The sequence below is a fragment of the Lissotriton vulgaris genome, chromosome 6 (genome assembly GCF_964263255.1).
Source record: "Lissotriton vulgaris chromosome 6, aLisVul1.2, whole genome shotgun sequence".
Taxonomy (NCBI): Eukaryota; Metazoa; Chordata; class Amphibia; order Caudata; family Salamandridae; genus Lissotriton; species Lissotriton vulgaris.
Genome location: NC_141694.1, coordinates 719,441,408 through 719,468,877, shown reverse-complemented (window position 1 = coordinate 719,468,877; position 27,470 = coordinate 719,441,408). Strand labels below are relative to the sequence as shown.

At 48.5% G+C, this 27,470-nt stretch overlaps 1 protein-coding gene across 1 annotated transcript in view; it reads right to left on the bottom strand.

Moving 5' to 3' along the window:
- PREP (prolyl endopeptidase) overlaps positions 1–27,470 on the bottom strand; it is a 721,276-nt gene that overhangs the window by 237,271 nt on the left and 456,535 nt on the right. Inside the window, exon 9 of the mRNA XM_086926706.1 lies at positions 2,379–2,576. Coding sequence (XP_086782832.1) covers positions 2,379–2,576 — 198 coding nt within the window. The remainder of the gene's footprint in view (positions 1–2,378; positions 2,577–27,470) is intronic.

Below are 27,470 nucleotides of genomic sequence, written 5' to 3'. Positions count from 1 at the left end.
TACCCAACTTTTCCACTAAAGTTTTACAGTAGTTGAAGTGGTTCAGGCCATTGGATCTGGGTACATTCAGTGGCAGAGATATCTGGGAGCCACATTGATACAAGGGGTTTTTGTGACTATATGTAGTTTAGTTTGTCGTCTATCCATTGTCAATATGTTTTGATATGTCTCTACTTATCGTGTATTTTATTGTTGTGTTTGTATAACATTATTATGTCTGTATAACACTGTTTCTAATTAATTTTTATCCCTCCAAGGTATTTTTCCTTGGATTTTAAACTGTATTGCAAAAACTGTATGAATTTGCTTTTGCTTTTTATTGCTTGATTTATTGGTATTTTAATAAAAATAGATTGTTAACGATTCTATTTCTTTGTGGAAACCCGTTTTTGTATTTCTTAATTCATATTGTACTGTGTGACCTTCTTCCCCAATAAGAAAGGCTAGTAGTCATCGGTTTATTAGTAGACTCCAGGGATTCCCCCTTTTGACTAACAAATTCGTGCATTTATCCCCTTATTGCTCTCAGCAAATGTCTGATGAAGAAATAAAGTGCTGGTTCTCAAAAATGAGTACTGGTGGACCACACCGGCTCAAATTAAACACTGGGATGGTTTTGCACAAACGTTTGTTTCCTCCAGCCCAGTTTTGCAACGTTTCCATTGTTTTGCCCTTTGGGATGATTGCAAAGATTCCCAGTTTACCTTCAGCTTTGCACTTGCAATGTGTATATTTAATAATGAGAGCACATGCCAGAAAACCACCCAGCGTTGTGGTATCAAAATATTAAACTACAATACTGATTTAACAAGACACAGAATTACAAAAAAGGCAACATGGGTAAAATAATATAGTATAAATAGTTGAGTAAATTAAAGAAGTTCTGGAAAAACCTGTGAAAAGCTTTTCTCCACACAGCAATATATTTTTCATTCTATTCAAAGCCAACAAAGTTGCAAAATGTATGCCATGTTTTTCGCTGCAGGTTTACCTCTTACTGAGCTTGCCTATGCACAATGGCAACTTTATGCAGGGTATTTGTAAGCATGTGTATATTTTGAGGAGCTTTTCTACACACACTGGAGAATGCATGCAGAATTGGTCTCCGCGTCTTTAATACTGAGCAGCTCTTCTATGAACAATAGCAAATATATATGATGATTTTTTTTCTCTGTACGTTTATAATTGCTAAGCTTTTCTAAGCACAATTGTACTGAACAAAAGAGGAATTCTTACGGTTTTCTGAGAACTATACTGATGTAAAATTGTATTAATATATAATAAGGTACTAAGGGGAAAACTATTCCAAACTCATATTTCAGGCTGGTGGGAAAGAAAAACGGCACAAAGTATTCCAAAGAGCTTTATGATTGTTGCAAAAACAGAAAAGGGACTCATAACGTGGCATATCTTTAGCCCTGTAGTCTACGTAATACATATTTCTATATTATATAGAAACCTGCCAGCTACTCAACATGAAATATTACCACTGTCACTTATTAAGTCACCAGTATAGGATAGGATAGGATAATATTTATAAAGTGCACTTATACCCAAGGGCAGGGCTTTAAGTGGGATGAATAAACTGGGGGGTCTCTCAAAGGGGCATGGCCAGTGTAATTAGGGGCATGACTTTAAACACTTAACGCTAAAAATCTGTGTTTAGCATAGTGTGCTGCCCGACTTGTATTTTTCTTTTTCTTTCATTGCATCCATATATGTGATACAGCAAGTAACATCGTACCTACAACAAGTCAGGACTATTGGCTTTGTCAATTGTTATTAGTTGCATAAGATAAAAAAGCTGCAACTATGGCTTGTTACATATAATATTTAAAAAGCTTCCAATTAAAGCCCTCGTGACACTACCACAATATTGCTGCTCTTGCATTTCAGAAAGAGAAGGGAAATCCAGAAAGAAAATGAATCTTTAAAGGATTTCTCTTCCCCCACAAAGCTCACCTGGCATGACGTCATGCCGTAACTTCTCTGCTAGTGAGAAATGAGCAGCGTACATTGATGTGCTTGCTGTCTCGAAACGGGTCTCTCTCAGGTTGTTTTGCGCCCTGGCACTTTTTACCGGACTGCAGTGACAGCAAACTGCTGTCACTGCAGTCCGGAAAAGAACCGGACCGCCTGTGCCAGGGCTCAAAACAGAGCCCGATAGAGACCCGTTTCGAGGGCCTCTTAAAAAACTGCCGGTGCTCATACCCCTTGAGACCCGGCCCACTTAAAGCCCTGCCCAAGGGTGTCAAGGCGCTAAGAGAACAGGGAGGAGAGAGAGCACCAGTATAAGGACAAGAAGGCACCAGCAGCCAAAACAGGGGTTTTCAATAACATTTACGAACATATGAACGCATAAGCGTCAAAAGACTCACCTGGAGATAAAAATGATGTGAACTGATAAAAGATTTCAGAGTCCTTCTTCTGACCGCTGTACCCCACAATGCTCCCCACGTCCAGAGGGAAAGTCTTCAAGTGTGCTCCGGTGGAAAGGTCGTGCAGCTGCAGCACGTTCTTCACGTCATGGAGGTAGCACAGAACCAGGAAGTTGGTCCGGACGCACGCGACCCATTCTGGTAGAGGAAACACAAAAAAGAAATGATTTAATCAATGTAATCAATGCTTCATCTGGATTGATTGTGAAAAGGAGCACAGTACATTTTATCATAGAAAATTATTTTACAAACATCACCCAATTACAGTTCGTTCTCGTTCATCGATATAAAAAAACAATTTGGTCAGTGCATCCCACTGTTGAATGATAATTCAAACCTGTGTACAGATGCCTCAACGTTTGACAAAAGCCACATTATTATTCAAATGAACAAGAGCACACCAGTTGCCACTGGAAAAGTTTGTCACTGAAAAGCACACATTTCTCCCGCGTCTAGAGCATTACATTTTTAAAAGGATAATTTTCAAATCTACGCTACTTAAAAAGGCGAGGATTTAATGGACATAAAATAATTTAAGACGCATGCTGTGACAAGATTTTTGCCAACATTGTAGTCAGCAAGTTGGCTCTGTGATTTGAACGTTCGATGCTGACATCTCGGTCATCCGAAGGTCATAGTTTTGAATCTCAACACATAACAAGAATTTGCAATGCAATAGGTCGCATGAGAGTTTTCGCTATTAGCATAGTAAATGACAAGGCCTTTTATTTATGTTTTAAAAACCAAAACATAAATAAAAGGCATGCTCATTTACCATGCCAATGGCTCAAACTCACGTAAATGTGAGACCTATTGCATTGCCAATGGTAGTTGAGCAAGGAGAGGTGGATGTTCCTTCTCCTTCCAAGGAGTGCAAGGATATTCCTTCAGCCTAGCGGCTTTTGGAGTATAAAGCCTCGTTTAGGAATATGCCGAAAACCTGGCTTTTTGGTTAGGGTGACCAGATCTTGAGAACCAAAAACAGGGAAATTTGGGGAAATAGAAGAAGGACTACATTTTTTCATCCACGGAATGGCGCAGAATGACAGCTGTCATCAACATAGGATCACAGAAGATGCATTAAGAAAGTAAATACAATGTAAGTTATACAATTAAAATCATAACTATTAATTACATTTCTTACTTATAACAGTTGCTAACTAGCAAAGCTTTTGAACACCCAAAATGCCTCTCACTGTTTTCAGTCAACCCCTTCTAAAACTGGGACAGTAGATAAAATTGCCAAAATCTGCCCGGACAGCTGGGAAAAACCGGGACTGTCCGGGCAAATCCGAGACGTCTGGTCACCCCATTTTTGGGTGTAAATTAGATGGGGCACAGTCTCTCTCCGCCTTATTAATTACACAGCCATGACACCTATGGGCAGCAATGCGTTTTACGTTTTATAAATCTGCATTATTACTATTAATAATACATTAATCTCGGATGGCACAACAACAGAGCAGCCTTCAGTGCCTTCGACCAGGGCAGGCCTGCTTGTACAGAAGAAAAGCTGAATACAATATCCCAGAATGCACTCGGACAGGAGTTTATAAAAAAAAGTCAGGCGAAATTTGACTACTCTGTTCAAACTAAACTTGTAGTAGTAGTACAAAGCTTTATTTCGATATGAAATATCTTAAAAGGCACATTGGCAGTTAAAAATACAATTCATTTTTAAAAGACATTAGATAAACACTTAAACAGGAGTACAACAGTAAAAGATCATTAAACCAATTACAGCTTTGGACACAGTTAAAAAGTAGTCGCCTTGTAAAATTATCTTAAGTCTTTCAGTCTGATCACCCACGCCCAACTAAGGAATTTGGCCACCCCACAAGCTAGGGTGGTGTTAGGATCTGTCTGCAAAATTCTGAGGGCAGAAGAATGATTCTTGGTCTCAAGCTGGCGGCAAACAGGTTTTAACCATTTCGACCTAGGTTTATTATAAGCGCGACATACAAAGAAAAAGTGTGGGATAGTTCAGGTGCATCGGTACAAAACGGGCAATCAACAGGTGTTTGGTTGGGTGGTTTCCACTTACAGGTGCGTTCACGAACCGGAAGAGTTCCCAGTCTGAACTATATTTAAAGTGCCCTATCTCTGGGTTTCCTAATGAAATCCAGGTAGGGTTCAAGACAATGTACTGTCTTGTGTAGACGGAACTCATCTGTCAACCTGCCCAGGTTCGTATCTCTAGAATCTTGGGCATCAACCCATAACCAATATGCTCTCTTAATTTCCAGTTTTGACACTGATACACCTGACTCCCATGCAATATTAAAACCAATAGCCAGTAAAAACTTCTTTACCCTAGTAAGCCAAACAATTTTATGGGATCCCTGCATATTCATGACTTCTCTAAGGCCATCTGCATAGCTAGATAGCTCAGGTGTATGCCACAAACAGGCCCAATAGAGAAGCGGGCGCAAGATAATAAGATCTTTAATTGATCGGCGTCCCATGTCGCACTGGAGTGGTTTGCTTGGAGTACCCCTAGGTAATGAAACAAGCTCTCTAAAAAACGTATTTTCAGCCGTAACAAGGGGATCAACGTTGTTGAAACCCCAGAGCTCAGCTCCATACAATGCACTACCTACTGCTTTTGCAGCATAAATCTCCAGTGCAGGTGCTATGGCTCAGGATATTGAGGCTCTATGTTCCCTCCCAATGACTCCCAGAACACGCTTGTGATTCAAGGCCATTTTCTCAATGTGTGGGTGCCATTTCAATTGATCAGATATCCTTATCCCTAGATAGTCAAATGTTTTAACACGCTCTAGGGGCACCTCGGCAAGTGTAAGCGTACAGTTGGCTTTCCTGCTAGAGTTAAAATAAAGGAGCTTGGTTTTAGTTGTATTAATTACCAAGCCCCTTAAGTTACAAAATGTACAAAAGCGATCTAAAAGCTTCTGGAGCCCCATTGGTGTTTTAGATACCAATAGCGTATCGTCCGCAAAGAGCATGGCAGGGACTTTGACACCAGCCAGGGTAGGGGCATCAGCATCAATATCAGAAAAATGAGACAACCCCATTAACAAACAACGAAAAGAGTGTCTGCGCCAGGACGCATCCTTGGCGGACACCTCTATTTACCAGGATTTTGTCGGTTTTCTGCTCCTGTGTACCCCACCGGATGCATGCATAATTTCCATCATGCATACGGGCCAACAAATTCAGAATGGGCAAGGGAAACCCCATCTCCCGGAAAACCGTCCACAGGCGCTCTCTGGGAACCAGGTCAAAAACGGTCTTTAAGTCAATAAAGGTCAAATACAGACCGCCCTTGCCAATGGTTACTATCTTCCAGTGCAACAAAACCAGCCTAAATGCCTGGTCAACAGTGCTTGTGCACACCCTAAAACCTGCCTGGAATTGGGAGATGATGTTGTTCTCCTCCGCCCATGAAAGGATCCTCTCCAGAAGGACCCTGCCAACCACCTTCTGGCCAGCATCAATGAGGCCGATTGGACGATAGTTGGCAAGGTCTCCCCTTGGTCCCTTCTTATAAATTGGGATCACCTCGGCCCCTTTCCAAGAGCTCGGAACCGGAGACCCCTGAAGAAGGGCATTAATCAAAAGGGAGAAGAACTTAGCCCATTGCTCGATATTGGCACGGAATAGATCGCCTGGGATGCCATCCTGGCCCGGTGCCTTCCCAGATACAATTTTGTTAATGGCTGCCTCGACCTCTTTTTGCCCTACAGGATCGATGAAGGACAAAGTGTTTATCATGGGTGATGTATCGTGTCCAAGGGGCCCACTATTATCTATTACCCCTACCCCTTCATACAGACTCCTGAAGTGGTCAAACCATTCCCCATCAGTAATATGATTGGGTATTGGTTCTGTGTCGCCACCGTTTGAGCTTCTGACCAAAGCCCAAAACCGCTCACCATTTTTAGACTGACTAGCCAACTTCAGCTCCTCCCAATGGGAGTCATAACCAAGCCCTCTTTGCCACCAGTAGTGCTCGCCTATACTGGGATCGGGCTAAGCGAACCTCAGCAGCATCGCGAGTTTTAATGGCAGATATCAATTTGGATTTTGCCCCCCTACAGTCCTGATTATACCACTTGGCTGCAGATTTCCTGCTCCTGGGTTGGCTTGTGGCCCGAGTATCAAGGAGAAGAGCGTCCATCATATCAATTGTTTCAGCATAAATCACATCAGCCTGACAGGGTTCCGATTCGTTGTTGCAAAGAGCTTCTCTGTCTGGTCTCTTACAATCTCCCCAAGGGCGCTGGTTTTTTATTCATCTAAGATGAATTTTTGCCATTTGATGAATCTTCTACAATTGGAAGGAATTATTTCCCTAGTCAGCATCCTCGGTCTGCTTCTAGACTGAGGCTTCCCATTAAACAACTGACTCTGCATACAAAGGGACAAGGGGTTATGGTCGCTATGGATAGATGGGATGACAGTCATGTCACTCACATATTTCCATAGCCTCTTGTCAACCAAGATGTAATCTAGTCTGCTAGGGCAGGAAACCCTATTGTAAGTGTGGGCTCCCGAGAAATCAGATGGCGTGCGCCCGTAAACAGCTACTAGGGCATGCTCCATTATTAGGGCATTCATTTGAATGACAATCGGTGTCCATTTTTTAATTGGCGCGATCGTCAGTTGCGGTATGCCCCATCTAGCATCCTCATCATGAAATCCTCCAGCACCATCCACAGCCAGTGGTTCCAAAGTACAGTTAAAATCGCCGGCAATTAGGGACAGGGAGTCAGTGGGGCAACTTAGGAGTGAGTCTGCTAACGCAGAAATAGTCGGAGATTTAGCCCCCCCTTGCAGACCTCTGGCATAAATATTAAAAAGCTCCAGGGTCACTGTAGCCTGAGGATCCCTAATCGTTAGCCTCATCAGGTCCATTGATGTACTTTGGTGGTGGGTAATTTTACAATTTAGCGCAATTTTGACCCAAATTAACGGTCCCCCCCGACGGGCGACCCCGCCCAGAAGAGATAGCTGGAACATAAAAGGAAGAATAGCCAGACTTATACATTGGCTCAATGCACCAAGTTTCCTGGAAAATGCACAGGTCATATTTATCATTAAGGTTATTCCAATCAGGAAGTAGTACTTTTTTGCGCAAGCCCGCTACGTTCCATGAAATAATGTTAAGGTTACCATTATAACCATTGATGGGAACAGCATCAACGTGTAGCGAGTCTAACCCCTGGACAGAACCTTTGTCACTACCCACAGTTGGAATCAGACGACAAGCCAATACAGGCACTGTATAGGCTCAGTGAGCCCGTCATTACCATTTCCTACCAGAACAGTGGAGTCCAGAGAAGTCATCGGGCCCAAAGGGTGATCTAAACTTTGGACATTATCCTTATTACTCCCATGTGTTAGAGTGGCCAAGGTTGGAAATGGAGTATCATAAAGTTCTGGTAACCTGAGAGGACTATTATCGATGGTTCTAGAGGGGACAATTGAAACAGGAAAAACCCCTACCTGTACCGGAAGCCAGTCAACAGCTTCCAGTCCGCTGTACCGGTTTTGGCAGGGGATAAAAGATGGAACAAACTGGGGGCCTAACCAACCTCCGCAATTCCATTTACCCCCAAGGTTAAATCTCCCAACTCTCCGTTGTATTAAAGTCCAACCGTCATCTGTGGGAGGAGGAAAACCGGAGGGATAAAGATAGGACAGTGGGAGTGCTAGAATGGAAGTTCCTAGACCATGACTTTTCCAGTTGCAAATGTGTCCTACTGTCCTGGGATCGTCAAAGCTGATTAAGATACAGTCTCCCCTAATGTCCTTGTCTGAGTGTCCCACCCATGAGACCCTTTTGACCATCAATATTCTACTCACAATATGCATAGGTAGCGGTCTAAATTTATTAAGCCAGGCCACAACCTTGTTCCGTAAAGATGCATATGATTCATGGTCAACTTATTCCAAAACTGGTATTCCTGCTAGAACTACCAGATAAGGACTTACTTCTGGAGGAAGATCGATAATAATTCCTTCACTGGCAGATAGTTCCTTCGGGGACCCATCACCCACGTTTGTTCGAGACGTTTTACTCTGTGTTGCACCTGGAAACTTTGCCTGTAAATTAGGAGAGGAAGCAGCTGTAACCAGTATGTCCGAGGACTTGGGTGGCGGGATTATAGGATCATTAACAGCTCCCACTCCCGAAGGATTAGAAGAAGGGACCTCAGCCCTAGATTCTTTCGCCTTTTTCCGTGAATCAGCCTTACCAGAGGACACAGTACCAATCCTATCTAATTTTTCCTCAATCTCAAGAACTGGGCGGAGAAGAAGTCTGAATAGATCTCCTATCTTGTTAATGAAGGGGTCCTCCACATCCAACCCGTTAAGTACCCCACTTTCTGACCCGTTAGTCTCCGGGGACAATCTCACAGGGGTCATGATTACGTTAGGAGTGTGTACGATTGCCTTGGTAGTCTTGGGGGCCTGCCCTTTGTCAATTGGAGCTTTTCCCTTGTGTTTGGTAACTTTCTCCAACTTTTGAACATTAGTGGTGACCAGACACTGTTTAGTTTTTGGAATAGCCCCTTGACGCCTTTCCCGAAGTTGTCTAGTATTATGCTCCTTGACGGGACTAGGCTCTGTTGATAGTTCATGGGGGGTTATCAAAAGCAAATCAGAGGCCGTGGTTTGGTTCCCTTCAGAAAGATTGTCAATATCACAAACCAGCGGGTTAGAAATTAAAAACTCCAGGGAGGGAAGTACATCAGGATTAGAAGGACTCTAATGATTGGCCGGAGTCCTGGCAATGGCTATTGGACCCATTGAAGATGTTCTGGAAAGTGCCAGATCCAGAGAAATCCGCCTCTCCATGATTGTAATACTCTGGTCAATGGCAGAATTCATCCTGGTGATGAATTTGTCCATGGAACCTATTAGGTTTACACTGGCCGTCTTACTACTAGCTTCCTTAGCTGCCATTTACAATTATATCACAACAATATTACAATTACGAGGGTACACTCTGCAAACAATAAGAGCCACCCAATGCGGAGATGTAAAGGGGGTGGCCCGCCCCGCCCTTGAACGATCTTGAACGGGCTTGAACGGGCTTAAACGGGCTTAAACGGGCCCGTCCTTGGCCCGGGCTTCACCCGCTCTTCACCCGCGCGCGTCCCACGAGACGCGGAGTTAGGGGGTAAGAAATAGGAAGACCAATTAGATGTGAGCGGGAAGAGGACCAGCTGCGGCTGATTGCCCACCGCAAGGCAGGCTGGTCCTCGCAGTCCCGTCAGTCAATGAGCACAGAGTTCGCCCCCGATTAACATCAGCCTCACCCAGCGTTCCAACAAACAGGGTCCTGGTGGCTCCTCCAATGTCACGAAATTCAAATTCCCAGCAACAGTCACAAACTATGGCCGCGAGCCGTTAAGAGCTGCAGGGGGGTGTGGCAGGAAGAGGACCAGCTGCGGCTAATTGCACACCGCAAGGCAGGCTGGTCCTCGCAGTCCCGTGAGTCAATGAGCACAGAGTTCGCCCCCGTTTAACGTCAGCCTCACCCAGCGTTCCAACAAACATGGTCCTGGTGGCTCCTCCAATGCCACAAAATCCAAATTCCCAGCAACAGGCACAAACTACGGCTGAGAACTTGTGAGATGACACTGAAAAATGTTGGGCCTGCCCCCCAGAAACAAAATGCTCCTTTAATTTGTGTTAGGAGAAGGGGTGCTAACCAGTGTAAGAGACTGGTGGCTCCCACTCAATACCTTTGCAAGAAAACAAATCTGCAGTTAATAGAAATAAGATGGGTGAAATTTATGAGTTGGGTGAATATATTCTGGAAAAAAGGGCATTATATATGTAGGGTAACTGGTAAAAAAACAGATTGTGCTGCCATGGCGTATTCAACGTGGACATAGATATACCCTGCTTACCATACATTCCACCACCTGCCGCATACTTTACAGGCTTAGATAAAACAAATTTGGTCCAACATTAACTAATACAACAAGCTACACATAGTGCAGTGCAACGGCAGACACTTTGAAGAGGACAGCTGACTGCTGTATTTAGGTATTAATCTGGTATTAAGTGATGGCATTAATTAAGTGAAAACTTTTGTCCAGAATGAGAACCCATCAATGTCCCTCATTGTTGAACGCCCCTGAATGATGCTGCGTGGAAAAACATCCGACTTATTTAAACGTAATTCAAACAGGGTGGAAACAAGGACTGCTCAATTGTCACGAGAATTAAGAGTTACATTTTTTTGTTGAAATCCATATGACACCATTGGCGCATTTATTAAAAGAGCCCCTATTTCAAGAAAACAGAGTGCCGAAAAATCCCAACATTGGATATCTCCTCTTAAGATAATAATAAAATGCTGTTTCTGTGCTTCTATCCAAAGCAACATGTGTATATATAGGTGTGTATATAGATGTGTAAGTATATATATATATATAGAGAGAGAGAGATAGTATCCGGAGAGAGTGGGGGTCAGAAAGCAAAGGGGGGGGCAGAAAACACAATAAATAGAGAGACAGATTGAATAGAGAGGCAGAGAGAAAGGCAGCCAGACACAGAGAGATAAGCAGGCAAATGGAGAGTGAAAGAGAGAAACAGACAAAGAAAGAAAGGAGAGACGCAGAGAAAATAAAAAAATTGCAGACAGACAGAGAAGCAGAGACATGCACAGAAATAGAGAGGTAGCCACAGAAAAGAGACGGTAATAGAGGCTTAGACAGAAATACAGGGAGAGAGAGGGGGGAGCACAAAAGAGAGAGACACAAACGAAAGGCAGAGAGAGCAGGCACAGGAGTGAGAAATGGAGAGAGGGCCAGCGAGAGAGGGAAAGACAGAAATAGATGCAGAGAGGGAGAAATCCAGACCTGGGGTTTCTCCCAGCGCGTATTGCCCCATTGGTTTGCGGAAAACTCTGGCCTGGCCTGCAGCTCCGGCTGTGCCTTTGGCGGGAATTGTGGTACCGGGACAAAACCGGAGACCCCTTCTCGGCAGAGACTCGTTCTATGACCTTGTGGGAGCACCTAAGAGTCACTTCCGGGGGCACTTGTGACTCAGGAGCATCAGGTTCGAAGGAGGCCGCTGGAAGCGTGGAGGAAGGAAAACCAAGGGTGGAAGAAAGAAAGAGAAGGACGCAGCAGGGAAAGAAATTAGACAGAAATGGAGGGGGGTAGAAAATACACAGCAGGGGTGCAAGCACATGCAGGGCGCTCAAAGAAGAGAGGAAAAACAGAACGAAAAAAAACTATGGGGGAGAACAAAGTTTGAAACCTGATAGAGTTAGACGAAGAGAGAGGGTGAAAGAAAACGAGATAGAGATAGATAGAGAATCTGTGTGAAAACAGAGACGGTAGTGACAAAAGTGAGGAATGCAGTGTAGCGGCGGCAAAAGTGAAAGTAATTTGTATGAAAAGAGACGGTAGTGACGAAAGTGAAGAATGCAGTGTAGCGGCGGCAAAAGTGAAAGTTTAAAAAACAAGCCCGGGAGTTGTGCAAGCGCGCTAAAATAAAATAAAAAAACGAATATGCTACTTACCAGTATGCATCTGCATGTAGGGCTGCTGACATTCATATCTGTGCATAGATCGCCGCCTAGTGTTGGGTCCGGATGATTGCACATTGTTGTCCCGGAAGAGTCTTCGAAGTATCACAAGATAGGTGGCTCCTCCCCTGGACTACAGTGCGCATGGGCATCCTCTCCATCCTCAGATTGTTTTTCGCCATTGTGGCAGAGATGGAGTGTAATACAGTGAGTGATGTCCATGCTACATAGTAATTCTGAATGCTACAGCTGCTACAGGCGCCGTGGAGGCGGGTGGGCGATATGAATTTCAGCAGCCCTACATGCCAAGAACAGATGCATTCTGGTAAGTAGCATATTCGGTTCGAGGCTTGTGGGCTGCTGAATTCATATCTGTGCATAGATTACATAGCAGTCCCTCTTGTTAGCGGTGGCTGCCCGCGCCAGCTGCAGCAGTCTGAAAAAGAGTTTTGAGAACAGCCTGTCCTACAGCTGCCTGCTGTCTTGAATGTACATCTACGCAGTAGTGTTTCGTAAATGTATGTGTAGTGGACCATGTGGCTGCTTTACGTATCTCTTCTAAAGGAATATTCCCCAGGAAAGCCATGGATGCTCCTAACTTATGTGTGGAGTGTGCTCTTGGAGGAATGGTTAGTGTGCGTTTAGCCTTTGCATAGCAAATCTGTATACACTTAACTATCCATCTGGCTATTCCTGCTTTGGAAATGGGGTTGCCTTTGTGCTGTGGAGAAAAGGCAACAAACAGTTGTTTTGTCTTCCTGAAATCCTTTGTTCTGTCTATATAGTACATAAGAGCTCTCTTGACATCTAATGTGTGTAGAGATCTCTCTGCGACATTTTCCGGATTAGGATAGAACACTGGCAGTTCTATGGTTTGGTTCATGTGGAACTGCTAAATCACTTTAGACATAAATGTAGGGTTTGTGCGTAGTACAACTCTATTTGCGTGGACCTGTATGAATGGCTCCTGAATGGTTAGTGCCTGGAGTTCACTAACTCTTCTTAGTGAGGTAATGGCTACTAGGAAAGCAACTTTCCAGGTCAGAAATTGAATCTCACAAGAGTGTAGAGGTTCAAAAGGTGGTCCCATCAGTCTGGTGAGGACCACATTCAGGTTCCAGACTGGTGAAGGTGGGTGTCTGGGGGGGATCACTCTTTTGAGTCCCTCCAGAAAAGCTTTAATGGCAGGCACTCTGAATAGTGAGAGGTGCTGCCTGTTCTGAAGATAATCTGCTATTGCGGACAAATGTATACTGTTAGACCTGGCACCTTGGCGTGAGTTTCCCTTCCACTTTTTGCTGTTGTGCCTCAGATGTTTTGCTGGTGTCCGCTACTCAGGGCACTGCGCCACGGCCAACCCGTGCCGCAGTGCAAGTGCTCCCTACTGAAAATTGTACATGTGATTGATGTCCCTGATTGGTTCATTGGATTTACTGTTAGTCCCTAGTAAAGTGCACCAGGAGTGCCAGGGCTTGTAAATGCCAATACTGCTAGTGGGCCTGCAGCGCTGGTTGCGCCACCCACAGAAGCAGCCTTAAAATGTGTCTAGGGTCTGCCATTGCAGAACCTGCGTGCAGTCTGGTACTGTCATGCTAGCTGGGCAAGTGCACCCACTTGCCAGCCCCTAAACCTTCCCTTAACTTCATATTAGTCACCCCTATGGTAGGCCCTAGGGCAGGGTGCATTGTAAGTGTAAGGTAGGACAAGCCCTGATGTGTGTGGCATGTCCTAGTAGTGAATTACAACCAAATTCGTTTTTCACTATTGTAAGGCTACCTGCTCCCTTTAGGCCAGAATGGGCTGCTGGAATTATTACACTCTATAATCCCAGCAGGCTCAGGGAACATGGTGGAAATTAATGTTTAGTATGCCTGAACTCAGAATAATAAAATACTTCTTTTAGTAAAGTTTATTTTAATATCCTGGGTTTGCAAATGCTACTTTTAGAAAGTTAGCCTTTGCTTGTCTAACCATTTCAGCCCGCCTCTGCTCTTGTGTGTATCTGACTGTCTGAGTGTGTGAGTGACAGGGCTGGGAGTTGACAGGTTGTGAATAGCAGGATGACACCTTAGTGGGTGGTGGGAGTTTCCCCTGAATGATGCATCAGGCTGTGCTCTGCCTCCACAATGCTGGCTCCGCCCTCCTGGGGAACAACTGATGACTCAGCCTGCACCTCGCCCAGGAAGGACCGAAGCTTGTCAACAAAGTGCTCAGGCTGCCCCTGTCTTCACAATGCCGGCTCCGCCCCCCTGGGGAGCGGCTGATGTGCCTGCCCTCACATTGAATGCAGAAGCAGAAGTACCCACCACAAGTGCTCAGGAGCTGAGAGCAGTTATGCAAAGGCCCCCCTGGCCTGTAAGAACAAAAGAAACTGGGTATAAAAGTAGGAGCCCTGCTCCTTGTAAATTAGATCCTGTTTGCGCTACAGAAGAAACTCTGCCCGAAGAGAAGGACCTGGAAGGACAAGGAGGAGTGCTGTCTCTGGCCTGTGTCTGGTGCCTTGCTGCAGAAGGAGAGGAAAAGAAGAGACTACAAGAGACTTTTGCTTTTATTGAACTTTGTGCCAAACTCTGCTGAAAGATCTCCAAGGGCTTGCCTGTGAACTTGCCCCCTGACCAGCGCCCCAGGAACAGTGGGCGCTACCTTCCCTGACCAAGGCATCAGCTGTGTGTGCTGCTTATCGCTGCAGCGCTGATTGAGGAGGACGAGAGCATCTAGCCCCCCTGCACACCGTGACCGTGGGTGAGCAGATCGCCATAGCAACGTGAGGCCCAGCCCGCCGCTGGCCTGAACACCGTGACTGCGTCTGCACCTGGCCCCACGAGAGCAAAGTAACGGAGGACCCGCCTGGTCCAAGCATCGAAGTCTACTGGGCTCACGCGCCGTAGATTCCCCCGCAAAGACGGACTGCCGCCCTTTGTCCTCTCCCTCGAACAGCGTCCTGCCCGTCTGCCCCGCTGAAAGGGCATCGCCGCGACCGGCACTTTGGCTGGGTACGTCCCGCACTTGGGGACCGTACTGCCACTGCGCCACACTCAGCCGCCGCCGTCAGGACCGAAGCGAACCCTGAGAAGTGGGCCTGTGACCCCATCGAGCACCGCCGCCCGCCCGGGAAGCAACGCGACGTGGGACAGCTCCCCTTGAAGCCGTCCGCTTCAGAATTCAGAGGTACTGTGTCTTTGCCCTCGCGGTGCGAGCGTCCTGCAATCTGAGCTCGCACCGCGCTGTGTGACCTCGGGCGCCCCGGGAGCCTCGCAGCTGCTGTCTGCTTCCCAGCGCGAGCCGCCCCTGAGACAGAGGCTCGCACTGCTCCTGGCCCCCGAGGCCCCGCCTGACGCTCCCTGTGGCCCGCGGCCCCCTCTCCTCGAGTCGAGCCCCGAAGGGGGACTCATTGCCAGCGCAGACCCGGCCGTGCCTTTCGCGGCCCACGCGGGAAGCGTGAGCTTTGGCAAGCCGGGCCCGATTTTCTCCGAGGAAGCGAGCGGAGACCGCAGAAAGCGCATTGAGGCGCTATAAGACACTGAACCTTGCCAAACCTGGGCAGAAGGCCCAAAAGATTGCTTATTGCTAAAAAGAACTGTGGCAACTTAAACCCAAGTAAACTGGAACCGCTATTTAAAGTTTAAAGACTGTATTCACAAGCCTGCTTTGAGAGTATATAAAGAATATATATTTTTACAAATACAGTTTGGTGTCATTGTGTGGTGGGTTGGTGGTGATGGTGTAATATTGCAAATGTTTAACCCTATGTGCCCCAGAGATTAGCCTAGACTGCTTGTGCCACACTACCTAGAGGGTAAGCAGAGGTTGTTCTTGGAGGTAACCCTCAGCCCTGACGAGGAAGAGAGAGTCCCTGCTTGTCGCTAGTGCTGCACTGCGCCAACTAGAGACCCCCCCCTTCCTACATTGGACGCAGCGGTGAGGATCGCGAATTTAATTTTGCAGTGTTTTACCTTAGCTACTGACCATTGCATAGTGATTACAGTCCAGTAACTTAGCCACAGACTTTTTGTTTTTTAATTTTGCCAAGAGAAGATCCCTAGTGTTGAAATCATGCCGGGCACAAACAGCCTTGATGGGGCGGAATCCGTGACCTCTGATGCGTTGGAGATTGAATGGGATGCAGCAAAGCTGGATGATTACACCAGAAAGGAACTGAAGTTCTTCTGCAAAAAACTCAAGGTCCCACACGTGGGGTGCAGAAACAAACCAGAGCTCTACAAGGCCCTGAAAGCCTGGATGGAATCCAGGTAGGCACCTGAGGATCAGAATGTACCTGTGGATCTGGTGGATCTTGAAAAACCAGACAGCGTGCATAGCTTTGGCAGAGGCCTGTCGCCAGAGGAGCTGGCAGACAGGAAGGCAACCAGGGATCATGAAATGAAGCTGGCAGAATTAAACTTGAAGGGCCAACTGGAGCTTGAGAGAAAAAGAATGGCTCCGGAAGAGCGAAAACTCCAAATGGAGCACGAAGTGAAAATGAGGGAGATAAATCTAAAAGAGAAAACCTTGGATCATCCTCCCTCTGGTGGCAGCACAACGCCGGTGCAGGTAGAGTCCAGGGTGCACATCCCCAAAGATGTAGTAAAGGAGTTCTTTAAGGGGGATGACATAGGACAGTGGTTTAGGGCATATGAGGTAGCCATGTCCTCCCACCGGGTCCCTGACAAGGATTGGGGAGCGGGGTTGTGGGCAAGGTTCCTTAGCGAAGGGCGGGACACCCTGCTAGATTTGCCCACTGAAAACCAGAGATCCTATCCCCATATGAAAGAAGCTTTAATGACCAGGTATGGGCTTACCCCTGAAATGTATAGGCAGAAGTTCAGGGGGTGTACTAAGCGTCCTGGGAATACATATGTGGAGTATGTGACTTTTTTTTGCAGAGCACTGGATGGTTGGGTGAAGGGTAACAAAGTGAATGATTTTCAAGGTCTCTTTGATTTAATTGCATGGGAGCACTTGTCTGATCACTGTTTTCCTGAGTTACGCCAGCACCTGATTGATAGCAAGCTGTCCAACCCGAGGAAGCTTGCTGAGGAGGCGGACCGCTGGCTCAGCACCAGAGTCCACAAGGGTCCAGTGGGAGACTCCGCCAAGGGTGGGCAGGGTCCCCAGCAGAAGAGTGGGGGGGGGACAAGGGAAAACAGAAAGGGTTCCAAAAAGGCCCCCAAAGTAATCCCCAAGGGGACCAGCAGAAAGGTTCTCAGCCTCCCCCACCCCCAAAGCAGAATGGGGCCCGACAGGTAGACCTGTTCCAAAGGGGCCCTTCAATTGTTTCAAATGTGGTGACCCGGGGCACATAACCAGTGACCCCAAGTGTCGCCTGTTTGGAAAACCAGCACCCACTGGTGCTCCGCCCCGACAAGTGACCAGTGTTCACTTAGGAGAAGAAGTGATGGTCCCGGGGGGTGGAGATCCTGTTCAGATGACCCTAGTCTCACTAGGAGACAGTGAGATGGTCCCTACAAACTACCTGCCCTCTAACACTAAAAAATATGGGCAGGTGGTTACCATCAATGGTAAGAAAGCTGAGGCTCTTAGAGACACAGGAGCCAGTGTGACTGCAGTGAGGCATCACCTGGTGTCTCAGGAGCAGGTTGTACCCCATGCCTACTGTAGGGTTATCAATGCTGATAATTCAGAGAGTCAGTGTCCGATGGCTCAAGTTCCCTTCGAGTGGGGGGGGGTCTCTGGTACTCTGCAGGTTTGTGTGAGAACGGCCATGCCTGTAGACTGTTTGCTAGGGAATGACTTGGAGCACTCCCCTTGGGAAAAGGTGGAGAAGACGACTCACCTAAGGATGGTGGGTCTGCCTGACTGGGCGTGCGTGACCACCCGGTCGATGGCAGCCAGTAGGGGTGATCAAGAGGTCCTGGGGCCTGAAGGAGAGGCCCAGGAACCGGCCTTAGGGAGAAGGCGCAGGGGGCGCGGGAAACCGGCCCCTGAAGTTCCCACGGTCCAGGAGGAAGCAGACCTTGAGGGGGATGCCCTGGAGCCTACTGGGGAACAGATTGCTGAACTGGGGGACCTGCCTGAGCTGACCCATTGGCAGCAAGAAGGAGGACCCTCCAGGGAGGAATTCTGCAGGGAGCAGAAAGAATGCCCTTCTCTCGTGGGTATGCGGCAGCAGGCTGCAGACCAGGCCAATGGTGTTCAGGCCAAAACACATTATGTGTACTGGGAGAATGACCTCCTGTATTCAGAGCCTAAGGCTGCTGAACCTGGGTCAGCCCGTGTGCTGGTGGTACCCCAGAAGTTCAGAGCCTTCCTACTGGGACTGGCTCATGATGTGCCTTTAGCAGGACATTTTGGGATGGACAAGACCTATGACAGGCTTGTCACCCACTTTTACTGGCCCCAAATGCACAAGAGCTCAGATGCTCATTGTAGGACCTGTCCAACTTGCCAGGCAAGTGGGAAGAGCGGAGGGAAGAACAAGGCTCCCCTCCAACCCTTCCCTGTGGTCAGTACTCCATTCCAACGAGTGGGTATTGACATTGTTGGGCCTCTGGACCCCAAGACAGCCATGGGCAACAGGTTCATCCTGGTCTTGGTGGATCATGCCACCCGGTACCCTGAAGCCATCCCTCTGAGGACAGTGACGGCCCCCGTGGTGGGGCGTGCACTGATGGGAATTTTCTCACGAGTAGGATTCCCTCTAGAGGTGGTGAGCGACAGGGGGACCAACTTCATATCCAAGTATATGAAGTCCCTTTGGCAAGAGTGTGGTGTAACCTACAAGTTCACCACACCTTACCATCCCCAAGGAAACGGGTTGGTTGAGAGATTCAACCGAATCCTGAAGGGCATGATCATGGGCCTGGAAGGTCCAATGAGGCGTAAGTGGGACGTCCTCTTGCCATGCCTGCTCTTTGCATACCGCGAGGTGCCACAGAAGTCCCTAGGGTTCAGCCCCTTTGAACTGCTGTATGGTCACCCCGTAAGAGGACCACTGAGTTTGGTAAAGGAAGGCTGGGAGCAATCTCCCAGGAAACCTCCCCAGAATGTATATAGCTACATGCTGGCCTTCAGAAACCAAACCAGGCGCTTCAGACAACTTGCTGAGGCAAATCTGGAAGCCAGCCAGGAGGAGATGAAGCGGTGGTACGACCAGAATGCCACTCTGGTAGAGCTTCAGCCTGGACAAGAGGTGTATGTCTTGGCCCCAGTGGAACCCTGTGCACTTCAGGATAAGTGGACAGGTCCATTTGAGGTTGTGGAGCGCAAGAGCCCAGTGACATACTTGGTGGACATGAAGACGCCCAGGAACCCTTTAAGGGTCCTACATGTTAACCGCCTCAAGCCCCACTTGAGAAGGTCCGAAGTGGGCATGTTGTTGGCCACTGATGATGGAATGGAAGAGGAGTCTGAGCCTCTTCCTGACCTCTTAGTGGCCTGTGAGAAAGATGGGTCAGTGGATGGAGTTAACCTCTCACCCACCCTGACCCCTGAACAACAGGAAGACTGCCGCCAATTGCTGGGGCAGTTTCCAGATCTGTTCTCCCTGGTTCCTAGTGTCACAGATTGGTGCGTCCATGATGTGGACACAGGACACAGCTTACCTGTGAAGCATAAAGCTTACAGAGTGACTGACAGGGTCAGGGCCTGCATCAAGGAGGAAGTCTCCAAAATGCTTGCTCTTGGGCTGGTTGAGTCCTCCAGCAGCCCTTGGTCCAGCCCCGTGGTCTTGGTCCCAAAGGCTGCTGCACCGGGAGCCACACCTGAACTCCGGTTCTGTGTGGACTACAGAGGGCTCAATTCGGTCACCAAGACTGACGCGCACCCTATCCCCAGAGCTGATGAGCTCATTGATCGGCTAGGGGCTGCCCGGTTCCTCAGCACGTTTGATTTAACGTCTGGGTACTGGCAGATCACCTTGACCGATGGGGCAAAGGAGAGGTCAGCATTCTCTACACCAGATGGGCATTTCCAGTTCCGGGTTATGCCATTTGGAATGAAGAATGCCCCTGCCACCTTTCAGAGGTTGGTCAACCAGGTGTTGGCTCGGCTGGATGAGTTCAGTGCCGCCTACCTGGATGACACCGCGGTGTTCAGTGGTACCTGGCCAGAACACCTGCGACACCTCTGGGAAGTGTTGACGGCCCTGCGCAAGGCAGGCCTCACAATCAAGGCAAGCAAGAGCCAGATTGGGCATGGCTCAGTGGTGTACTTAGGACACCAAGTGGGGAGTGGCAAGGTGGCACCCTTGCAACCCAAAATTGGGACCATCCTGGCTGGGGAACCCCCCAAGACCCAGACTGCAGTGAGAGCCTTCCTGGGGCTCACTGGGTATTACAGGAGGTTTGTCAAGGGCTATGGCACTATTGTGACCCCCTTGACAGAGCTGACTTCTAAGAAGCAGCCCAGGAATGTGATTTGGACTGACACCTGTCAGAAGGCTTTTGACACCCTGAAGACTGCCATGTGCACGGCGCCCGTGCTCCTGGCTCCTGATTTCTTCAAGGAATTCATAGTGCAAACAGACGCTTCAGAGCATGGTGTAGGGGCTGTTCTCTCACAGATGACTGAGGAGGGCTGGGACCAACCTGTAGCCTTCATCAGTAGGAGGTTACTTCCACGGGAAAGTAGGTGGAGTGCAATAGAGCGAGAAGCATTTGCTGTGGTCTGGGCACTGAAGAAGCTAAGACCCTACTTGTTTGGGTCTCACTTCCGGGTTCAGACAGACCACAGGCCCCTCAGATGGTTGATGCAAATGAGGGGTGAGAACCCAAAACTGTTGAGGTGGTCCATCTCCCTACAGGGTATGGACTTCACGGTGGAACACCGCCCTGGCACAGATCACGCCAATGCTGATGGTCTGTCCAGATTTTTCCACCTTAGTGATGTGGAACTCCCTGGGGAAGGGTAGTTCCCCCCACATTTCAGCTGGAGGGGACACGTGTTAGACCTGGCACCTTGGCGTGAGTTTCCCTTCCACTTTTTGCTGTTGTGCCTCAGATGTTTTGCTGGTGTCCGCTACTCAGGGCACTGCGCCACGGCCAACCCGTGCCGCAGTGCAAGTGCTCCCTACTGAAAATTGTACATGTGATTGATGTCCCTGATTGGTTCATTGGATTTACTGTTAGTCCCTAGTAAAGTGCACCAGGAGTGCCAGGGCTTGTAAATGCCAATACTGCTAGTGGGCCTGCAGCGCTGGTTGCGCCACCCACAGAGGCAGCCTTAAAATGTGTCTAGGGTCTGCCATTGCAGAACCTGCGTGCAGTCTGGTACTGTCATGCTAGCTGGGCAAGTGCACCCACTTGCCAGCCCCTAAACCTTCCCTTAACTTCATATTAGTCACCCCTATGGTAGGCCCTAGGGCAGGGTGCATTGTAAGTGTAAGGTAGGACAAGCCCTGATGTGTGTGGCATGTCCTAGTAGTGACATACAACCAAATTCGTTTTTCACTATTGTAAGGCTACCTGCTCCCTTTAGGCCAGAATGGGCTGCTGGAATTATTACACTCTATAATCCCTGCAGGCTCAGGGAACATGGTAGAAATTAATGTTTAGTATGCCTGAACTCAGAATAATAAAATACTTCTTTTAGTAAAGTTTATTTTAATATCCTGGGTTTGCAAATGCTACTTTTAGAAAGTTAGCCTTTGCTTGTCTAACCATTTCAGCCCGCCTCTGCTCTTGTGTGTATCTGACTGTCTGAGTGTGTGAGTGACAGGGCTGGGAGTTGACAGGTTGTGAATAGCAGGATGACACCTTAGTGGGTGGTGGGAGTTTCCCCTGAATGATGCATCAGGCTGTGCTCTGCCTCCACAATGCTGGCTCCGCCCTCCTGGGGAGCAACTGATGACTCAGCCTGCACCTCGCCCAGGAAGGACCGAAGCTTGTCAACAAAGTGCTCAGGCTGCCCCTGTCTTCGCAATGCCGGCTCCGCCCCCCTGGGGAGCGGCTGATGTGCCTGCCCTCACACTGAATGCAGAAGCAGAAGTACCCACCACAAGTGCTCAGGAGCTGAGAGCAGTTATGCAAAGGCCCCCCTGGCCTGTAAGAACAAAAGAAACTGGGTATAAAAGTAGGAGCCCTGCTCCTTGTAAATTAGATCCTGTTTGCGCTACAGAAGAAACTCTGCCCGAATAGAAGGACCTGGAAGGACAAGGAGGAGTGCTGGCTCTGGCCTGTGTCTGGTGCCTTGCTGCAGAAGGAGAGGAAAAGAAGAGACTACAAGAGACTTTTGCTTTTATTGAACTTTGTGCCAAACTCTGCTGAAAGATCTCCAAGGGCTTGCCTGTGAACTTGCCCCCTGACCAGCGCCCCAGGAACAGTGGGCGCTACCTTCCCTGACCAAGGCATCAGCTGTGTGTGCTGCTTATCGCTGCAGTGCTGATTGAGGAGGACGAGAGCATCTAGCCCCCCTGCACACCGTGACCGTGGGTGAGCAGATCGCCATAGCAACGTGAGGCCCAGCCCGCCGCTGGCCTGAACACCGTGACTGCGTCTGCACCTGGCCCCACGAGAGCAAAGTAACGGAGGACCCGTCCGGTCCAAGCATCGAAGTCTACTGGGCTCACGCGCCGTAGATTCCCCCGCAAAGACGGACTGCCGCCCTTTGTCCTCTCCCTCGAACAGCGTCCTGCCCGTCTGCCCCGCTGAAAGGGCATCGCCACGACCGGCACCTTGGCTGGGTACGTCCCGCACTTGGGGACCGTACTGCCACTGCGCCACACTCAGCCGCCGCCGTCAGGACCGAAGCGAACCCTGAGAAGTGGGCCTGTGACCCCATCGAGCACCGCCGCCCGCCCGGGAAGCAACGCGACGTGGGACAGCTCCCCTTGAAGCCGTCCGCTTCAGAATTCAGAGGTACTGTGTCTTTGCCCTCGCGGTGCGAGCGTCCTGCAATCTGAGCTCGCACCGCGCTGTGTGACCTCGGGCGCCCCGGGAGCCTCGCAGCTGCTGTCTGCTTCCCAGCGCGAGCCGCCCCTGAGACAGAGGCTCGCACTGCTCCTGGCCCCCGAGGCCCCGCCTGACGCTCCCTGTGGCCCGCGGCCCCCTCTCCTCGAGTCGACCCCCGAAGGGGGACTCATTGCCAGCGCAGCCCATGCGGGAAGCGTGAGCTTTGGCAAGCCGGGCCCGATTTTCTCCGAGGAAGCGAGCGGAGACCGCAGAAAGCGCATTGAGGCGCTATAAGACACTGAACCTTGCCAAACCTGGGCAGAAGGCCCAAAAGATTGCTTATTGCTAAAAAGAACTGTGGCAACTTAAACCCAAGTAAACTGGAACCGCTATTTAAAGTTTAAAGACTGTATTCACAAGCCTGCTTTGAGAGTATATAAAGAATATATATTTTTACAAATACAGTTTGGTGTCATTGTGTGGTGGGTTGGTGGTGATGGTGTAATATTGCAAATGTTTAACCCTATGTGCCCCAGAGATTAGCCTAGACTGCTTGTGCCACACTACCTAGAGGGTAAGCAGAGGTTGTTCTTGGAGGTAACCCTCAGCCCTGACGAGGAAGAGAGAGTCCCTGCTTGTCGCTAGTGCTGCACTGCGCCAACTAGAGACCCCCCCTTCCTACATATACAAATGGAACTGTACGCCAGATTACATCTGTATAAGTGCAACAAATAACAGATAATGTTTTGAATAAATGCATCCAGTGGGTTAATGTCATTATTGGTACAATATATGACAAACCTTTTCCATTTAGCCGCATAACATGCTCTGGTTGTGGGTCTTCTTGCCTCCTTGATGATGTTCATACATTCTGGTGGCAATTTGAGGTAGCCAAATTCTAAGACTTCAGGAGCCAGATCGCCAGGTTGAGCTGTTGCGGATCTGGGTGCTGAATTTCGCCATGGCTCTGCGTTAAAAGTCTGGGTGTTAGCCGCAGTCTTTGATGCGGTACCACTGAAAGTTCTACTAGCGTGGTGTACCAAGGCTGGCGTGCCCACGTTGGAGCAACCAGGATGAGTGTCATCGAGTGGTGCTTCAGCTTGCGTGCCACCAGCGGAATTAGAGGTGCTGGGGGAAAAGCGTACGCAAATCTGCCTGACCAGTTCATCCATATTGCATTGCCCTGTGACTGCGGATGTTGGAACCTGGCGGCGAAGCTTTGGCATTTTGCGTTTTCCCTTGTGGCAAATAGGTCTATCTCTGGATGACCCCACTGCTGGAGGTATGGTTGGAGTACTGATGGATGTATCTCCCACTCGTGCATCTGGTGGCTGTGTCTGCTGAGCAGATCCGCCATCTGGTTATCCTTGCCCGGGAGGTGTTCCGCCATGAGGAAGATGTTCCTCTGAATGGCCCACTTCCACATGCTCTGAGCCAGATGAGACAACTTTGGAGAGTGTGTTCCCCCCTGCTTCTGTATCTAGTACATGGCAGTCATGTTGTCCGTCCGGATCAACACGATCTTGTTGCACAGGTGTACTTTGAAAGCTTTCATTGCCATGAAGATTGCCATTAATTCCAGAAGGTTGATGTGCATCTTTTTCTGCTGTGTCGTCCATAGTCCCTGCACTGTGTAATGGAGTACATGAGCTCCCCATCCTTGGAGAGATGCGTCCGTTGTCAGAATTATTTGTGGTACAGGCTCTTGGAACGGTCGGCCTTTGCAAAGGTTTTGTGGGTTCCACCAATGAAGAGAGTTGTATGCCCGACCGCTCACCAACACTAGGTCTTTCCATTGTCCTTGAGCCCGATTCCACTGACGTGCTAAGCACTCCTGAAGCGGGCGCATATGTAGTCTCGCGTGCAGGACTATGAAGATGCAGGAGGCCATCATGCCTATCAACTGCATGAACACTCTTGCTGGAAGCAAGTGTTGGGGTCTGAATTTCTGTATCAGCAATTGTATGCTGTTTATCCTCACTGAATTTGGCTGAGCTTTGGCTGCCAGAGTGTCTATTGTCGCACCCAGGTACTGTTGCACGTGGGCGGGCTGTAGATGTGACTTTGGATAATTCAGCGAGAATCCCAGACTGTGAAGAAGATGAATGGTGTGGGACATGTGGTTTGCACACTACTGGGCCGTCTTTGCTTGAATAAGCCAGTCGTCCAGATAAGGGTAGACATGTATGTGCGGTCTCCTTAGGTGTGTTTCTACTGTCGCCAGGCACTTTGTGAACACCCTGGGTGCCTTCATTACTCCGAAAGGGAGGACTTTTAACTGATAATGTTTGTTTTGAATAGTGAACCTGAGATACTTTCTGTGTGATGGGTGTATGGGTATATGGAAATACGCATCTTTCAGATCTAGTGTTGGGAGGAAGTCTCCCTGACTGAGTAACGGTAGAACCTGCTGTAAGGTGAGCATATGAAAATGCTCTGACAGAATGTATCTGTTTAGAGGCCTTAGGTCCAGTATGGGTCTGAGAGACCCGTCCTTTTTGGGTATTAAGAAATACAGAGAGTACACCCCTGAGCCTTGGTCTTCTACAGGCACAAGCTCTATGGCTCCTTTTTGCAGCATGCTGACGACCTCCTGCTGCAATAAGTGTAAGTGCTCTGCGGACATAGGACGGTGTCTTGGTGGTATGTTGGGTAGAGTGGATGTCAGCTCTAGGCAATACCCGCACTGGACAATGTCTCTCACCCACCTGTCTGTGGTGAAGGATTTCCAGAACGGCAGGAACTGTTGTAGTCGCCCCCCGACAGGTGTTATATGGTCGGGGGCAGTGACAGGGCGTCACTGTTTGTTATTGGCAGAGGATCTGGAATTGTTGTTTCCTCTTCCTCTGCTCTTGATGTTGTTTCCACGATATCCACCCCTGTTGTGTTTATTGTAGGTGGTTTGTGTACCTCCTTTATTATACTGTGTCTGCTGTGTGTTTTGGCCTCTTGAAGGTCTTCTATTATTGGAGCGATGAAAAGAGCCACCCCGAAACTGCTGTGACTGCAGAGCCCCCATAGACTTTGCAGTATCGGTGTCTTTTTTAATCTTTTCAAGGGTGGTGTCAACCTCAGGTCCAAATAAGTAGTCCGGGTTAACAGGCTGATTAAGGATAATAGTTTGTATCTCTGGTTTGAATCCCGAGATTCTTAACCAGGCATGTCTTCTTAACATGACGCTAGTGTTAATGGCTCTGGCTGCAGTATCAGCTGCGTCTAGCGAGCACTTGATGGAAGCATTGGTTATAAGCTTTCCTTCTTGGATTAGTAGTTCTGCACCCTCCTTGTACTGATCTGGCAGGTGTTGCAATAGTGTCTCAAGGGTATCATAATGGGCACTGTCATATCTGGCTAAGAGTGCCTGAGTGTTGGCAATGCGCCAGATGTTAGCTGCCTGCGCTGCCACCCTTTTTTCCGAAGTTTCCAGTACTTTCGACTCCTTGTCAGGAGGAGGAGCATCACCTGTAGTTTGGGAGTTTGCTCTCTTACGTGCATTAGAAACAACTAATGAGTCCAATGGCAACTGTCCTCTTATGTAAGTAGGGTCCACAGGTGCCGGTCTATATTTTTTTCAATTCTAGGGTTTAATACCCTTGCTCTGGTGGTCTCCTTAAAAATGTCATCAGCATGCTTAAGGACCCCTTTCAGCATGGGCAGAGTCTTAACGGTTCTTTCCGAAGTGCAAAAGGTGTCGACCAGAAAATCTTCCTCAATAGGGTCAGCATGTAGTTGCACATCATGGTTACCCGCCGCTCTTTCAATAAGGGCGTTAAAGGCAGTAGTGTCCTCAGTAGGAGAAGTTTTTACATTGTATGTATGTGTGTCAGGGGCATTCTGTGGATCTCTTGGCTCAGCTCGGTCTGCCCATGGTTGGTTCTGATCGTCGGGATCAGTGTCCACATGATAAGTGTCACCCTCATTATCGTCATCCCCTGCATCCACATCTGAGTATGTGGGTGAAAAAGAGTGAGGTTCTTGTCCATAGGATTGCAGAGGTTCCACAAGAACTGGTGATGTGGTTGAATCCCTCTTTTTCTTTAATGGAATCTTATATGACTCCATGGGTGTTTCTGGTATTATTTTCCTTTTATACATGGATAGTCTACCAGTGTCCGAGTCGATGAACTGCCTCGACTCCTGTTCTTCAGGCTCTTCTGTAGCCCCTAGTATCATCGACACTCCTTTAATGGCTCCGATACCCTTTTTTGGTTCGAACATTTTCGGTCGCACCATCGGTGGCAACCCGAATTTGATTGGTGTCGATGCGGTCTGAATTTTGCCGACCAACTTCGGGGTTGGGGCCTTCTTTGGTCCGACCGGTGCAGCCTTTTCTTTGATGCGTTGGAGGGACTCCGAGACCTGTTTTGATATGAATGGGGTCGGCTGCGCTGACTCAACAGGGTCCTTGGAGCCAGTCTTTGTCTTGGTCTCGGGCCTTGTCCGAGGATCGACCCCCTCTCTCGGTTCGAGCCTTTTGTCTGCGTCGACTCTTTTTGACGCCGACTTTGTCGGTTCGACAGCCTTGACCTTGGTCTTCGGTGCCCCAACCTTCGGCTCGATGACCTTTTTGAACTTCTCGGTATCGACGGCCTTCTTCTGTTTCCTTGGCTCCGAGGGGTTTGAGGCCTTGGAACCGACCAGAGTTAGTTGCACTTTCGCTTTTGTTTT